Raw genomic sequence first — 18552 nt, 5'->3', positions numbered from 1 at the left:
TCATGGGCCAGGTGCGGTGGCTCATGCCTGTAATCCCAGCACTTTGAGAGGCCGTGGCAGGCAGATCACGAGGTCAGGAGATCGAGACATCCTGGCCAACATGGTGAAATCCTATCTCTACTAAAAATACAAAAATTAGCTGAGTATGGTGGTGTGTGCCTGTACTCCCAGCTACTTGGGAGGCTGAGGCAGGAGAATCGCTTGAACCTGGGAGGCAGAGGTTGCAGTGTGCCGGGATCGCGCCATTGCACTCCAGCCTGGCAACAGAGTGAGACTTCGTCTCACAGAAAAAAAAAAAGTGTTTTCACTCTGGGGTTTGATTTCTCATCTATCTATTGGAACCATCTTAGACCAGTAAGATCGAATCCCAGTTGCTTACTTATTCCCAAATCCATGTCTTAGTGTGTTGCATTATATTTGTTTACTGAACTTACTCAGTACATGTTTGTTGAATGACCTTAATAATCTTCTCCTTCTATATGTCCCTGTGGTATGACTGTAGCTCTTGCTAATTTCTTGGTCCATTGGTTTGAAACTCCCATAACTCTTCTTTGGTCCTTTCCTCATTTTCCAGTTTACGGCCAGAATGGTTTGTTTCCGGCATCAGCTGCTGGGTCCAAATTTGGGTTAATGACAAACCTCATTTAAAACACAACTCTCCAGGGATCCCTGTCCCTTCTCCTCTGCCTAAAGTGCTGCTACTGGACTTCAAGAGATCACAAATGGTTTGTTTTCCATCCTTCTTCCCATATTTTAGGTTCTGCAAGGCCTCTCTTGGTCTCCCATTCTTGGCTCACAGTTCCTAGAAACATAGTCGGCTGGAACTGACTAGAATTGACTCTTGGGATGTCAACTACCTTCTTGTGTTTGAGCTTCCATAATCACTGAAGAGAATTGGTGGCCACCTGATAAAACTGATATTTTATTCTTCCCACAGAAGTAGAGGAGAAGCTAAAGGCAAAGAGGGATAGGATTTGCGGATCACCTTATTCTCCTCTGTCACTGGATTGTTAAAGATTAAGTCACAAAATTTTGGCTATTAAGGACAATTAATGAAATCCACTTAACACAGGCACTAAATAGGATGTGCCTATAACCCTTCCTAGCATACTTGGTCTTCCTGATTGCACCATCTCATGAACATCTGTTGGGTGTACAGTGAGAATCTAATGATTATGCTAAGCCTTTAATTGTTTTTATCATTATTTATTTTGGTATTTATTGAGTGCTTACTAAATATATAGCACTGTTTAGTCAGTAAGGGAGTAGTTAAGGAAGTATAAATTCCTATTCTTTCTTTTACCAGGTGTCAACCCAATGGTTGTTGGTGTGGAATCCTTGAGTCTATGAATAGCTTTGTTTGCAAAATCGGAATTTATAAAAATTCTAGGGGTAAAATGGTGAAAAACAAACAAACAAAAAGCAGACCAGGAGGACCTGAAATGAATCGGTATGGTCAGACCAAATTGGTGTATGTGGTAATCGCTTGGTGTAATCAAGCTTATAAGAGTGTCGCCCAATCTAGTTGTCTGTCTCATCCAGTCTGGAAAGCTGGTTCAATGGTATCAACAATGCATTGTGTAAACAACCGCCAATGAGCAACAAGGCTCAAATGCTTTTTGCAATAGTTAAGCATACAAACATAGTGTTTGATATCCTTTCCCTCATGTGTTAGAGGGTTAAACTAATGTCTTTCTAGGATCCCTTCCTGTTCTGAAAGGCTGTAATTTCATAATTGTAGCTATCATTTGTAAAAATGTAAATGACTGGAAAAACCAGTTAGAGTAATGCAGACTTGACTGGCTAGGTAGGTCGTCACAATATTTTGGTGGGATGGCAATCTCCAAGTGATCTGACAAGTGCTAAGAAATCAGTAATTCTTAAATATCTTTAAAATCACCAGTGACTGTAACACTACTTTTCTATTTTAACCACTATACCTCTTGAAGGGATGGTCTATATTTGGTAACTCCACTTCATCACACTTGATGCTTCCCTTCATGATTGGGCTTTTTTCCTGTAGCAGACATGGTTACTTCCATGCTCAGATCCTCTTGGATAGGCCTTACCATTTTGTGTGTGCCAGCCTCTGCATCTGTTTGCGAGTTTTTTTCTGGATGGCCAAATTCTGCTCTGTCTGAGCATATGCCAGGACAAAATGTTAGAGTGTTAACATCAGCCTGGAGTAACTCTCAATCACCAATTAATATGTGAATGCAATGGGTGTATAAATACCCCAGCTTTCTCACCTCCCAGGCAGGATAACTCTGAAGCACATATTCTATACCAGCTCCCAGTTTCCCAGTGGGATTGAGTTCCAGTTACCCACAGTGACAACTTGCTTTATGATGTACCCTTTATTCTTGCCTTCCTTTCCTTATCTCAATTCCCTACTCCTCTACCCATATTTTCTAGAATCACTCTTTGAGTAAACTACTTGCATTTAAGTCCTTATTCCAGGTCCTACTTCTGGGGAGTCAAATTAACACTCGTCTCCTCTTCCGATGTGCTAGGGTGACTCCTCCTATTTTAATAATGATTTCGTCTCTAAAACCAGTGGCTATGGTTGCTTCATTCTTTCCTTCTTAACTCTTTCCTCCTTTGCTTTCACAGGCCTATGTGCTCTTGATTCTTTTTCCGTATCTCCAACAGTCCAAGTTCTGACTCTTCTCCTGGTTCCTTTTTCTCCTTTCATGTCCAAAGTTCTCCAACATTTTGTCCTAGGACTTCGCTTTTTTTCCCTCTCAATAGTCTTCTTTGACAATCCTATTTCTTGCCATGGCATGAATGAGGTGTATGTGGACAAATCCTTGTGCATGTTACTTTTAGTGTCTTGATCACCTTCATCTCCTTTTTACTTTGATAACTCACTTCCATGAACTTCATCATTATCTGGAAGTGCTCAGTTTTGGAGCCTTGAGCTTCAATATCCCACTCATCAACCATAGCTCTCTCCCTTTTAGCTCTCTCACTATTTTTCCATTTTACCTATTCTTCTATTTCATTGACACTCTATTCTTTGGAAGATTCCATTTCTCTCACCTCTCAACCCTAATCTGAATGTTGCTTAAGACAATGACTCTGCTGGTGACACCATAAATCCATTCTTTCCCACTTGGCTCTGCAGTACTGCCAGAAATAATGATCTGTCCTTTGTCCACTCCCTCTCTCATGCCTACTAGCAGCATCTGAACTTCCATCTCCTTGAAGTCCCCATCCTGACACCTCTTCCCTCCCTCTGAACACTGACCTTGCCTCTTAATCCTCTGAAATAATTGTGACTCTTAAGTGGATATTATCACCACATTCTCCTCTGTGACCTACAAACAGGACTTCCCCTGCCAATTTTTTCCCCTTTAATCTGAAATTGAGACAGCTCCTTTTTCATGCTTGGGCTAATTTTTTCACTTTTCAGTAAAACCAAGCTACTCAAAAGATGAATAAAAATAAATTTGTAATTGAAGTTCTGATAAAAGGACTTGTGGTAAAATTAGAATTTTAAGAAAAAACTAATATAAGCAATACTATAAATTATGGTTATTAGTAAAAGGTTAATATTTATATGTAACGTGATGCAAAAATAATGATATACCTAACAAACATTGGAGTGTGGAAGTAGGGAAGTTGAGAGAAAGTGTCAGGATACTAATTTCCCCATTTTACAAAGCACTGAGTCCATAACTCACGAAAGTGGAAATATGGAATTAAATAAGTAAACATGTAATTAAATATATGTAATCTAACGTGTGTATAAAATATGTAACTACAAACTCCTAAATATTAGACACAATAACTTCTTATTAATTTTAGGGAGTTATATTAGGAAATAACATCTCCTTTGTGTGACATATTTATCTGAAGTTTAACAATTTCCATAGTTCTCTTTTGATTTTCTCTTCTGTTAAATTTTATAATAATTAAATTGAAGGATTTAAAACTTAAAATAGCACATATGATGAGATCCCAGCTCTATAAAACAATTTGTTTATCTCTTTTCTGTCTATACATATTCATACAGAAGTGTCTGCAATAGAGTTTATCTAATGCTGGTAATGGTTGTTTCTGAATAATGAGATTTGAGATAATTAAAAAAGACCTTCTTGCATTTTTTTTATTACTTGGTGTTTTTCAAAATAATGATGATATATGATTCTGACAAAAATATCAAAGTTATTACATTTTTCATATTATTGGGGTTCTTAACTTATCTCGTTATTTAATTTGATTATGTCCACTCATGGTATTCATGAATACTGCAATGTGTAAAAATATCGTCTTCACATTGAGATGTTTACCATCTCGCAAATGAAAGGATTCACTTTTTTGTTTGTGTGTGTACTTGTTTAAACCTTAAGAGGAAAGATATTCAATTGTCTACTACATCTAATACCAACATTGATTAAGTCATTAATTCAACAAATATTTCCTGTAGACGTAGTTTTGCCAGACACTGTGTTTACACAGAAAGCAAGGCTGACAATCTCTTTGCCTTCTACTTAAAACTTTAGAAGAGTGAAACCCAAATACTCCAGGTCAAAGCTTTTTTCTCTAATGACTTACAACACTTTGCAAATGTTTTAAACCTAAATCATTACCTTTATGTTCTTGATGCTTCCAACAGTGATTCAGTTTATTGTTCACTTTTCTTTGGACTCTTTTGCCTTTGATACAAAATGAGCATGAAGTGAATCTATTTAGGAAAAACTAGCAGAACAATTGGATATTTATGGAAGCTAATGTCAAATTTAAAGTTGTAAACAAAGAGCGACCCCAGGAACCTACAGTTTCTTGTCAATTTTCTAATGGAGAAACTGCCAATACCCTGTAACAGTCTCAAGTCTACTTTACTCTATGTCAGGAAATTAAAAGTGTGTCATTGTTCTACTTTCAATGTAAGAACTTGTTTTATTCACTTATTTTTATCTGACAATCTCAGCACATCACAACAATTTCCAAAAAGTTATGGTCAAATTAGCTTCAGAGACAAAAAATTGTCAAGGCAGTTACATTCTTTTCATATGTGTCTCACATAGAAGCCATCTATTAATATACAACTATACATTTCAGACTGAAGTGTTGACTCAGATGCAATTTCTTGACTCCTTAATCACTTGTGGACTTTAGCTAAAATAAATACACCTGAACAAGGGAAGTCAAACAGTAATGTCAGTTTTTGAGCTGTCCCGTGATTATTTGTATCTCAAATAATAATTCACAAATTCAGCACAGTTTCTTTTTGAAACATTGGATCTGAACTCAATGAAAAATGGAACCACTGCTCTAGTTAGGAGGAAAAGTTTGAACTTCAGATTTCATGTTTTATTCTTAAAGCCAGACCTCTTTGAGCAGTTAGTTTGAGTTGAATATAAAATTGCTGTGAACTTAACTATGGCATCACTCTCTGATGTGCTATAGCATTATTATCTATAGCTAGTAAGACCTTCTGAAATAGAAATTGATTTCTAGATATTCATTCAATTGAGAAAAAAAGGTATATTTCCCCTCTTTCCCTTCTTTTGTATTTTGATCAGGTTGTAACTGCAGACTTTACTTTCTTTGTTCAAAGAGCTCATCTGTTCTACTACTGGTAATATCTAAGTTGGGGAATTTTAGAGAAACAAAGAAGCATACCAGTTGCCCACTTGCTGGTTGCCACTTAATTCTATTGCCTAACTGAATGGCTGTCTATAGAGCAATGGATTCTACAGGAATAGTTTCTTAAAAAATAGTTTTTCCAGCGCCTTCGAGCTGAGATTATGGACAAATCACTACCTTGTGGTCCAATTGCAGTCATAGTCAAGGAGCACATATTAAACAACTGTTATGAGTAGGGCACATTGGTTGCCAGCAGGAGGAACAGTGTGTAGAATGGGTTCTATTTCTTGTTGGAGAAGACAAATCACCAATATTTGAAAAGTTGGTTGACAATGTATGGTGAAAATATGTCTCCTCTCACAAAACTTTGGAACAATTTTTGTTGTGATTTGGCTCGATTTGGCTTCAAGGTTTAGAGATCCACTCTAGCAATGTAAGCAAAGGGATATTTATTGACAGCATATTAGTTTGGGCAATACTCCCACATCTCAGTGCCCTAATGTAACAGCAGTTTATTTCTCACTCACATAAGGTCTTCTAATTCACGGACCAGGGACCTGAGCTCCTTTCATCTTGTGACTCTGCTTTGGCATTTGGTGTTGAAATTTACTGTTCTCAATTACATCAAGCCCCAGAAGACAGCAGAACACAGACAAACAATCCATAAAGAATTCTTATGCGTCAGGCATGGAAGAAGTACACATGACTTCTGCTTGCATTACACAGGCTAGAATTGTCACATGATCACGCTTATCCACAAGGCAGGCTGGGCAATGTGGTTTTGCTGCAGCCCATGAAGGAAGGGCAATGAATTTGGTGCTTAGCTCTTCAGGCTGTTACAGGTGTCTTTTGCTGGAAACTGGGGCAGGAAAGCTATTAGAAACTTGGATAAAATGCCTGAGTTTCCCACGGCCTGAATGGGCTTTCTCATGGTAACTGTACTGTATTCTCCTCTCTAGAGCAACTAGCCAGTCAAATTTCCTGAGGAATCCAGTATAATTGGCTGAGATAATTACCATAGTCCATGATGAATTAAATTTACTGAATTTGGGCCAGGTCATCTCATGGGTCATGACTAGCCCATGGATGGATTGCTGCTGGGCTGGGTTTCTATTTCTCACTCAATCAGTTGTCACTCCCTGAAAAGTACACCCCACAGCTACTTTTTTGAGGAAAAGAGTGTCACTAGGGCACAACCTGCTTATTGTTACTACTGCAGTACAGCTATTTTATCCTATGCACTCAGTGCTGTGCCCAGAACTTTACATGCACTAATGATATTATTTATTTTTCACAACCACCATATTTTATTAACCATTTTCAGAAGACAATGAGCCTCTGAGAGATTTAGCAACCTAGCCAAGTTTCCAGCACTATCTGACTCCAAATCCTGTCATCTTTACCTTTCAACATTATTGTTCCTGATTTTCTTCAGCCACAAGAGGGGTATCGGGAATAGTGAGTGTTCTGATGGCTACGACTGGTATCAGGGAAAGGAAATGATTACATGTCATCAAAGTTCCAAATGGACAGAGAATACTGTGGTCTAGGTCAACCAGAGAGGTCTTAAGGGATGAGCTCGGATTCGATCTAAGGCACAACATGAATGGCAGCCGTGTCTGGGGAAGCAAGGTTACAGGTTGCTATTTTCCCTTAGCTACTGTGGTAAATCTTTTTATAAGAGAACTGTCCCTTAAAGTCTTCTTAGATTGAAATCTTTTAGGAAATGCTTAGGATCAACTCTATATGCTGTTTTTATTTTTTTCCTCCAAATATTGTCAATTTTGATGTAAAGAACTATGGGACAGGGGATGTGGAAACACAACAAGAGAATTCTTCCTTTGACTTACAACTGGCTGCAAGACGAAGTAGAAGTGAAAGCATATAATCTGGATTCAACATTGTTGTGACATTAAGATACCATTAAATGGGTGGTTTCAAATATTCAAAATACATATATCTGACCAAAAATTTCTATCCACGATAGGTAAAGAAATCCTACAAATAAAAAGTGAAAATGGACAACCCAAAAGAAAAACTTTTCAGGGCAAAGCATCTGAAACAAATATGTTTAAAAGAGGATATCCAAATCATCAATAAGCACATGAAGAGGTGTTTAACTTTAGTTGATAATCAGGGAAATTCAAATTAAAGTCACAATGAGACACTACCAGAATGGCTAAAAGAAAACAGATGTAAAATATCAAGTGTTGGTGAGAATGTGGAGCAGCTGGAACTCTCACATACTGCTGGTGGGAATGTAAATTGGTACAACTACTTAGGAAAACCATGTGGCTGCTTGTGTGTAGCTGGTGGAATTCTGAGATGGCCCCCAAGATTTCTGCTCCCTGTTGTACATGCCCTATGTAATCATCTTCCTTTTGAGTGTGTACAGCATAGGTGGGACTGTGAAGATGATAGATTTCACTTCTGTGATTAGATTACACAAAGGTGAAGAGATTTATTAAATGTTATTAAAGTCCTAAATCAATTGACTCTGAGTTCATCAGAAGAATCAAAAGGAAAATAATCCTAGTGGGCTTGAATGAATCAGGCTAACCTTGCAAGGAGAGTGGGCTCTTCCTGAAGGCAGATACTTGAAGGGCGTGGTGTGAGAGGGCTATGGAGAGGTCTCCTGGGGCTGAGAGAGGTCCTGGCCCAGCAGCCAGCAAGAAAATAAAGACTTCAGGTCTAAAACCACAGGAAACTCAATTCCTCTAAAAGTGTGAATATGCTCAGAAGACAGTTGTTTCTTGGTCATGCCTCTAGATGGGACACAGCAGGCTATACCTTGATTTCAGCCCATGAAGACTTGAGCAGAGGACCCAACTAAAATGTGCCAGACTCCTTACCCATGAAAACTGTGAAATAACAAACTTGTGTGGTTTTAGGCCACTAAGTTTTTTAGTGATACACAGCCATAGAAAAGTGATGGTCTCGTAAAGCTGTGTGTATGCATATCCTTTTACTCAAAAATTCCATTTCTAGGAATTCCCAGTAGAAGGGCATATATGTGTTTGCCAAAATACATGGACTTTAATATCCACAAAAGCCATATTTATAATAGCTAAAACTGGAAAACAAAGCAAATGAGTGAGAAAGGAACTTAGGTATACTGGTAATATTTTGTTTCTTGATTTGGGTGCTGGTTACACATGTGTGCTCAGTTTGTGAAAATTCCCTAAGCTGTGTTCTTTCCTAAATTAAACTTCAATAAAAGTGAAGTGACCAGAAATTTATTAATTTTTTTACTACCTGGCAGCATAATGATTATTAGATTGTTTTAAAATTAAAAAGATTCTCGCACGTTATAAAAATGGTCACATGATTTTACTTGTGTAATCATTTCAGCATCTGTCCGCTGTGGATAAAACATAAAACACACCATAAGAAAATGAAACCCCTAGGATAATATCAGGTTCTTTTTAAACCCTAACTCTAACTTGATTTTTGGTTAATCTTCAACAGATTGCTTCAATGAATAATTTCTGTTGCAAATGAATTAAAATTAGTAGCATATTGAGAATTTTAAGGCAGCCTTTGGAATAATGCCTTTGTCATTACTGTAAGCTCTTTCACTCTCCTAGACATAAGTGTCTTCTCTGATGGACATAGGTCTTTGGGCCAGGGCCAGGTCACGATAAAATAGAAAGCTTTAATCCCCATAACCCTTTCAGAGGTAAAGTTATAGGTGTTATTTCATTTTAGAGAGGAAACATAAATGTTTGTTCATGGTCTTATAAGAATCAATCAAATAACTGACAAATAATTAAATATTCATACACAGGCCACCATGCTAGATATGGAGACTATATAAAGATATAGCACATCATTTCTCCTGTTGGAATATTTATAGTCTACCTGAAGATGTAAATACACGTACCCATTAGTTAATGACATATGTTCATGTGTTAATAGCAAATGAACGATAAATATAAAAAAAGTAAAAAGAAAAGGAAAAATATCAGAACTCTAAAATTGTGTCTCAAGGGAAGAGTTCTTGGCAGTCAGGGAAGGCTTCCTGGAGGGAGCATGATATAGAAAAGCAATTATTTTTCAGTCAAGCAAATTTGGTTTTAATTCTGAGTTCTTTTACTTCTCAGATATAAGCAGGGACTTAACTTCTTAAAGCCTTAAGGTTTTCATCTGAGAATTACAGCTGATGCCAGTAGTTTCTTTCATAGATTTGTGAGGTTAGAATGAGATAATTTAATAAAAAAGCAGGTTCTTGTAGTCTCCATTGCTGACCCTTCATATGGATGAATAAATAATCACTGAGAATCTTTTGTGTCTGACACTGAGCCTCAGAGTAGGGAGCAGTAGGGAGTTGGGAGGCATGCTAAGTGTCAGAGCAAGGAAGGAGAAGGACATATGGGCCTCTAAGATGCACAATAACAAATGTTGGCAAAAGTACATAACAGTATGATGAAAGCAAGATAGGAAATTGTCTGGGAAACCTGGAGTAATAAATACAGCCAAGGAAGTTTCCTTCAAGGCTGGCAACACAGTAATGTGCTGGTTACAGGGAGGAAATGAGAAATATAGGAGGTATTACCCCTGAATAGTTACCTTTTCAGTAGAAATACAACACCTACACCCATATTTACTTACATCATGAAATAATGAAGACAAGTGATGGCAGTTATTAGCTTATGTTGTGCAGTTTTCGCCTGTCAGTCACATAAAAATTTGGAGGAGGGAAAGCTCTCTGTGGTCTGTAGCATTAGGAAAGATTTGAATTTGGGTCTTGAAGAATGGGCAACACATGGATCCAAAAGGAGGTTTATTCTAGGCAGATGTTGCACCATGCAGTCCCTGTTACTTAAATGTGTAACAGAGAAAAAAAAATCACTGGATTTGGTTGAGGGGTGCTACCTGAGAGGTTATGGAGAGGTAAGGAGAGAGGTCAGTCTCTCAGATGGGAACTGCAGGTTTCAGGTTGTGATGCAAAATCAGTGGGCTCCTCTCCAAGAAAGAATGAAGGACCAAGAGGCCTAGTTATCTGATCTCTCATCCTAAGGGCACATTTTCAAAGGGGCAGCAAAGAGAAGAGAAAGCCACTGACAGCAATGGTTTTCAGAAACCTGTGGCTCCCTCCCACTCCCCTGCACCCATGAAAAGGTGTGGGGGAGGGGGAGGGAGCCACAGGTTTCTGTAGCAAGATCACACTCAAGAATTAAAACCCCTTTTCACCTTATCTGAATGCCCCACATCCCCTGAAATCACCTAGCTTGCTTGGGTGGGTACGAAGGAGTAAAGAGCATGGGTTCACTTCTGAAAGATCTGGATTGAAGCCCTTGCCTGTTTTTATCTCACACCCCTGTCTGAACTAGTTTCCTCAACGGGGCCACAGGCTCAATAATAATAGTAGCCTCCTCAAGAGATGTTGAGATTAAGTAAAAATGTATGTAAGGACTCCGGCACATAAGGTTCCGTATAACTAATAATAATCACTATTATATTTTATAATGGCCTTTGGGTCCTGGGTCTTGCCAAGTTTGCGGTAGGGGAGGGGGGTGTGAAGAAGGAAGGTCGGCTTCTTTATTGTGTTGGTGTCTCTCAAAACAGCCGGCAGGCCCTGGGCCAAAACCACAGCGGGGTGCTCCCTCCGCCGGCGCCTTCTTTCCCCTGCTCCACCCACGCTTCCCGGAGCAACAAGTTCCTTTCCGCAAGACCCGCCCGCGCGCCACCGGCGGACCCGGAGACTCTTCCCAGACCTCTGTCAAACTCGTCGCCAGACCCACTTGGGGTAGAAATCCCGGTGCTGCCTACGCCCTTAGGAGGAGGGAGAGCCCCCCACACCTGAAGGAGCTCTGGCGGTGGCTGGGAGAGAGGCGGGAGGCTTGGGAAGTCAAGACAGAAGAGACTAATAAGAGCTTCGTTCTGCGCGGTCCTTCAAGGCAAAACTAATAACCAAAAGCACCCACCGCTCATCTCACGCCCCTCTCTTCCTGGGATCAGGAGCGAGATGGAGCCTGAAATCTCACTGACCTCCACCCAGCCCTCTGACAGCCACATCTCTGTCCTCTGGGTTCCCCTAGCCCCAGCTTCTCTCTGCACCCACACTCCACCCCAGCCTGCGCCAGGTCCCCTAAGGACACTGGAGATCCCTGATACATCTTTTGCAGGAGACACACGCAGGTCAGCCACAGCCCCCATCCAGCGCGCTTCTCTCCTCTGTCCTCCCAGGATGGGTACCCTCGAGTCTCCAAAGGAGACCCAAGGTGTCCAAAGCTGAGAGGCTCACCTATATGCCCAAACTGTCAAACTCTGACAACTTCTTGGAATGGGGATCCCCACGCTCTAGTGGGAAAGCCAGGCTGGCCGCCCACGCATCAGGAGAGGCCATCTCGACTTCTCAGTAGGGAATCCCCCTCAAAATCCACCTCTCCAGCTCCTGTAACCAGGAGTTGAGAACTAGGGAGCCAACCAGAAGTGCGCTCCAGGGTTGGGCGGTCGTGGGCGGGGGTGAGGGCGCAGAAGTCCCCCCCCCCGATTTTGGAGACCAGTTTATGTTTCCAAATCTCCGAGAGTCAGGAAGCCGTTGTTCTCGGAGAGGAGCAGGGACCGAAGTCACTGGGAGGGAAGTCCTCCGGCGCGGGGTTGGAGAAGCACCTAGGTGAATTGCAATATCCAAGCTTCCAGACCTGTCTGTAGGAAACTATTCTTTCTCCAGGGGATGGGGGTGGGGGAGACGTCCCTGGCCAAGCAGCCAACGCCAGGATCAGCTATTCAGGGCTTCATCCCTCCATCCCCAGACAACCTCGAGAACTTGGTACCTCGGACAGCATCCCGGGAGCATGGTATCCTTTGAAAGGTGTTATCCTATTTTCGCCATCAAGTCATAGAGCAATAAATTATTTTGATGACCTTACTAGTACAGATGAAGGACATTTTAATTACATAACCGGTGAAAGATCACCGGAGGCAATATCGTGTTAAAGAGCCCATGGCAGAATATCTGCATCGCATGAGAAAGAGAGAAAACTTGCAAATCTGCAATGAGATTGCGCAGGGCTGCCCCCCGTTTTGAAACAACATGCGAAATGCATGGGAGAGCTTACCTTTCGGACTCCAAAGCCGTGTTCTGCTGCAACTTGGCGAGCTTCGTCCTCTCCCCCTTTATGCAACTCCACAAGAAAATGATTCGTGAAGACCGGTCGCTCAGCAGATGCAAAAACCATGACACAGAAGAGGAACCCGGCGGCCGCCTTCCACTGGGAGACACAACCACCCTTCATCCTTCTTTGGGAGTGAAAAGTGGTGCTAGGAGGCGCGCAGGCTGGCGGAGCAGGGGACTCGGAGGGAGGGTGCAAAAAAAAAAAAATATATATATATATATATAGTTTAAAAAAAAATCTTTGTAGAGAAAGAGACTGAATAGGGTGTTGGAAAGCAGCGAATCAGTGTGTGTTCTCCAGCATCTGGCTAGAGGGGAAGCCGTGCAGTCAGGCGGCCCGGCGCGCGGGCAGGGGTGCGAATGTGGGGAGCTGTGTGTACCGGAGAGAAAGAGCGAGTGTAGGTCTGTGCTTGATGCTAAATCTGCATTTTCAGCTCCTCCTCAGCTCCAATTCCCCAGCGGCTGGAGGAGAGCACCAGCTCGGGTGACGTGAGTCCGCCAGCGGCCAATGAGGGCGGGGGAAGCGGCGGGCCCCGCCCTGGGCCGCCCCGGGCCCGCCCCCGCCCTCCCCAGGCCCGGCCCGGCCCGGCCCGGCCGCCTCCGCCTTCTGGGGGCGCAGCGCCGCGAGCCCGCGCCCCCGCCCCTTTCAGCACTGGAGAGCTCCCCCATCTCAGCCTGGCCCGCCGCGCGCCCAGGAAAATCCCCCCAGCTGTAATCAGGCCAGCGGCGGCGGAGTGATGTCATTGTTTGTGGGAATCTGTAGGCTCTGGGAAGGGAATTACGGTGTGTGCCGCTCTCGGAGGCCCCGAAGGGAGCTGGGGCGCCGGCCTCTGTACCTCTTCCTGCTTGTTTCCCGCTGCAAAACACCTCTCTCTCTCTCTCTCTTTCTCTTTCTCTCTCTTTCTCATACACACACACACACACACACACACACACACACACTCTCAAGGCATACTTGCCTCCCCTTATCCCAATAACAAAGCAAATATTAACCCTCCTCCCACCACTTTGGGAAAATCCCCGGGGAGGTTTGCTCTCCTTGGCACCAGGAGGGTTGGGGAAAGCACCTTCTGGGGTGATCCATGGGGTGCGAGAGTGCAAGGAGGAGCCCTTGTTTTTTTTGTAGGCTCCAGGCAGGTCCGGAGCGAAGCGGCTGGGAAGCTTAGCCGGAGACCGGGCTCGCCCCACCCGCGATGGTGACTGGAGGAGGCTCCTCTAGGAGTCCTGGCTGCACCTCCAAGATCTGCCTTCAGGAGAGACGCGGCCGGGGTGGACACGCCGGGAGGTGCATTCACAGACTTGGGGACGTTCCACTGCACAAGGACAGCGAGAGTGCGAGTTGGGGAAGGCATAGCCACGATCCCAGGCGCCGGGCCAAGTCGCCCGCTGAGCGTCTTCTGCTGGAGGCGACGTGGGGCGGGGGCAACTAAGTTATCCAGTTAAGAAACGTGCACTCGCTCTGGACTCTGCTAACTGCTGACGACGGACTCCGCTTCTTGCCTCAGAGGAGGAAGCACGTACCTTCTGTATGTAACAAAATGAGGACGGCTGCTTTAAAGCAACTTAAATATTGTTGTGTTAAAGAATATTTACACTGATCTCATTGTATCATTTAGCTTCAGAGCTCAAAATCCTGCTTTACTTGGATAAGAGGTAAGAGATCTTTTCTTAGGGGCTTAAGTGCATGCAATCCAGAGAGAAAGGAAGAGACCATTTATACCATCGACACGTTACGCACACATTCTCATGTATACACAGATTCCTCTCTTTTTATTTTAGCATGAAGTCCAAATCTACGCAAGTCAGAATCTACGCAAGAAAAGCACTATTGGTAGAAATGAATACACTTTGAATGCCATGGGCCACCCTGTCTTCTGAGCAGGTCTGTTTGCTGACATAGTTGGCTCCCTCAGAGCCCTTTAAAAAACTGTCAAAAATGTGGGCATTGCTGAAGGTTTTTATTAAAACATTAGAAGTCTGTATGACATTATTTATGATTGTTATTTGAATTCCTCTAAGAAAATTAAGCTATCTGTTAGGACTTAGGGCCATGGTGGAGGCAAGGTTTCTGGAAAAGTATTAATAAAAGGAAACAGATCAGCTCTGGGCCCCTCTTCTCACTACGGCTGGGAGGCTCATCTCTGCCCGTGTTCCCCCTTTCTATCACTCTATCTTGTTTAACAGCTTACCCTCTCACAATCCCTCTGTTTGACTATAACACAAGGTTTTCTTATTCAGAGACCCTCAGCTCTTCCTCTCCCTCTTTTTCTTACAGTTCGTCCATATTTTGAATCAAAGTGCCAGGTTGGTATGAAACAATACCACATGGTTCTTTCTGCTTTGTGTTGTCATTTGAAAAAAATGGCACCAAGTGTGAAAACTACATTAGACAGATTCACAATCATGGAGAGCATTTCAAAAGCTTCAACAGAGATAAAAATTTAAGTCCTTAGAAAGTAGATCCGAAGAGCATCAACTAAATCAATTTAGAAGATGATGGGTGTTGGGAAATAGTGCTGCTAATGTAGCCAGATCTCTTTGAAGATGCACATAAAATTATCATCTTTCTAGAGATATTTATTAATTTATTTCTGAAACCACAGTTCCATACTTTATTTCTTTTCTTTCTCTTTCTTTCTCTTTCTTTCTTTCTTTCTTTCTTTCTTTCTTTCTTTCTTTCTTTCTNTTCTTTCTTCCTTCCTTCCTTCCTTCCTTCCTTCCTTCCTTCCTTCCTTCCTTCCTTTTCTTTTTTTCTTTTTCTTTGTTTTTTTTTGAGATGGAGTCTTGGTCTGTCGCCCAGGCTGGAGTGAAGTGGCCTGATCTCGGCTCATTGCAACCTCTGCCTCCTGGGTTCAAGCGATTCTCCTGCCTCAGCTTCCCAAGGAGCTGGGACTACAGGCGTGTACCACGACACTCGGCTAATTTTTTGTATTTTTAGTAGAGACTGGGTTTCACCGTGTTAGCCAGGATGGTCTCTATCTCCTGATCTTGTGATCCACCCCTCTTGGCCTCCCAAAGTCCTGGGATTACAGACATGAGCCACTGCACCCGGCCACTTCATTTCTTAAATAGTTTCCAAATATGAAATGCTGGTAAATGTTGAATCTCATATAGCTATATTTTAAATAACTTAAACTGTGTAACATTGGCCACAAATGATATAAAACCTGAATGACTAATTAAAATAAGTCATCTTTAGTGGTTTACATAAAATACAGCTCATTGTAATATTGTCAGGACAGAGTAGCAAATGGAAAGATAATTTTTTTGGTTATTCAAATATTAAATTTTCAGTACACAAGCATGTAGTAAGCAAGTGGAAGAGGAAATGTATTTATCCCTTGGATATCTATTGATGATTGTTATTTGAAATGCTAATACACACCCATATGTGCACACAAATTGCTCTTTTAGACAACTATTTTTCAAACTCCTTTTGCCAGTAACAATAGTCAAGGTGAACAGTAGAGAGAATGGCAGCAGCACATTTTGAGGATGGACCCAGAAGCCAGTTGCCAGGAGCCCTATTGCAGGCTCTGCTAGTACTAGGTATGTATACCACCTGGCTGTGGGCCAACCTATTGCACCTCTCAAAGCCTCTGTCTTTCTATCTGTAAAAAGAGACTGTTGGATTAGATACCTCACAGCCAAAAGTCTATAATTTCAAAGAGTTGTGAAAACATATGCTGTAATGTAGGAAGCATCATCAATAATTTGAGAAATGCTAAGGACCACAATACTATTTAATAACATATTGTGGCCAACAGGCATACTTATTTTTGTGTAACCTCCCCCAAATGGTGTCATATTTATCAGTTTTGTGTACTTGAAAAAGTAATAACAGACACAAACAGATTGACAGTATAAGATATAAAAATCATCAATACCTGGAGCTTCTTTTCATTTCTTTACTTTTATATCTGTAACAATGACATCAGGTGTTTGGTTCTGGCTCAGATGTGCCACAGACCCCTATAGTCTCTTTGAAGATGTTGTCCTGCAAAACAAGACTAGAACATTCCCATATTATGGCTTCATACTAGAAATCAAGAGATCTTGGGTGATTAAAAAAAAAAAAATGAAACCACCTGAGGCATGATTGAGATACTCGCATTTAGATGTACTTCTAAAAGGAGAACTTTGGGTTCATAGAGCATCAGGCCAAGGAAAACCTACCACTGGGGATACAGAGCAAGACAGAAGCAGCCCTAGGAGAGTCCCCCAAACCTTTGAATACTCTTTGGGCTACTGGAGAAAGATCTAATTTTTCTGTTGATTTCTCTTCAATTGTGTGGGGTGTGTAACCTGGAGAGAAATAGGGTATATATCACTGAAAATCACGATTTAAAATACAACCTTGTTAATAATCAGGTTGGGCTTTGACATTTTTGCTGCATTCATTGCAAACATTTTAAATGCAGTAATGATACATTAATTGGGTAGGAACAATTCTCTACTGTCATATTGTACTGTTGTATTAGTTTGTTTTCATATTGCTGATAAAGACATACCTGAGACTGGGCAATTTACAAAAGAAAGAGGTTTATTGGACTTACAGTTCCACGTGGCTAGGAAGGCTTCACAATCATGGCAGAAAGCAAGGAGCAGCAAGTCAGGTCTTACATGGATGGTGACAGGCAAAAAAAGAGAGCTTGTGCAGGAAAACCCCTCCTCATAATAAACATCAGATCTTGTGAGATATATTCATTATCACTAGAACAGTATGGAGAAACTGCCCCCATGATTCAATTATCTCCCACTTGGTCCCTCCCACAACATGTGGGAATTATGGGAGTATAATTCAAGATGAGATTTGGGTGGGAACACAGAGCCAAACCATATCAACTGTCAACTCTTTCAATGGATTATTCCTAAAGACCCTGCCTTGTCTGTTCCCTCCATTCCAACCCATATGCAGACTTTCCGAAATATCGTTACCACTTTACAGATTTCTGCCCAATTTTGAACTCAGCATTGATCAAGTCTTTTTTTTTCCTCTGGACAATTCGTGTTTTCCAAGATCTCACCTCATTTTCCTCTAGTATTTACATATACTCTCACATTTGCTATAACTAAAAATTCAGGTACTTGGGAAATTTTAGTTTTTCAGTATAAACCCACTTCTAAATCACTGTGATTCAGTTGGTCCTACCTCCAATTCCTATAGCTTTTGCCAACTTGTATCTTTTCCTTAAATAACCTATCTCTGTTTTTCCTTCAGTTGAAAATTCTCAGCTGACTTTTATTATTTAAGCATCTTAAATTAATATAGTGAAGAGAATTCATATGGCTTCAAGTGTTTATTATCATCAAAGCATTGAATCTACAGTGCTTTGGGATGTATTTCTTTTGTGATTTCATCAAAAAGTCATCAAATTTATTCAGACCAATCAACTCTTCATAAACAAAAGCTACTTCTTGCTTCCTTATTTTCCAGGACAGTGAATATTTGCTTCTTTTGCTAATTCAAGTTCTATTATTTTGATAGGATTTGAAGTAGCTAAACAATGAGGACCAAGGGCCCTTTTAATCTTCTTTTGAAAATTAGGAACACATTGCTATTCACTATCTTTAGATTCCTTTTCAGGTCTACGGGACTACAGAATAATGTTTGCTCACTTGGAAAATTAATTAGTTATTTCTCAGGGTTTATTGGAACATTGCTTATTGTCTGTAGAAAGTGATTACCTATTCATGAATTCTCTACCTTGTGTTATTTCTCCTTCCTTTTTCATGGTTTTTAAAAAAACATAGTAAATCGTTCTCAATTTACTTTTAAAATAATTATGGAAATTATCTGCAACAAGGAGTTTTTTTTTTTTTGGTATTTCTCTAAC

The 18552-nt window shown here is 41.2% G+C and overlaps 1 protein-coding gene across 3 annotated transcripts in view; it reads right to left on the bottom strand.

Moving 5' to 3' along the window:
* PCSK2 (proprotein convertase subtilisin/kexin type 2) overlaps positions 1-14050 on the bottom strand; it is a 258307-nt gene extending 244257 nt beyond the window's left edge. For 2 of the 3 annotated variants that reach the window (XM_025399673.1, XM_025399675.1), the window contains exon 1: positions 12660-13219. In XM_025399673.1, the coding sequence (XP_025255458.1) occupies positions 12660-12836 (177 nt within the window). In that variant the 5' untranslated portion in view covers positions 12837-13219. Of the gene's footprint in view, positions 1-12659; positions 13220-13782 lie in introns of those variants that run through there. The other variant, XM_025399674.1, reaches the window with a different exon arrangement.
* Between the last annotated feature and the right edge of the window lie 4502 nt (positions 14051-18552).

This window comes from Theropithecus gelada, chromosome 10, assembly GCF_003255815.1.
Source record: "Theropithecus gelada isolate Dixy chromosome 10, Tgel_1.0, whole genome shotgun sequence".
Classification (NCBI taxonomy): Eukaryota; Metazoa; Chordata; class Mammalia; order Primates; family Cercopithecidae; genus Theropithecus; species Theropithecus gelada.
This window is presented reverse-complemented; position numbering and strand designations above follow the sequence as displayed.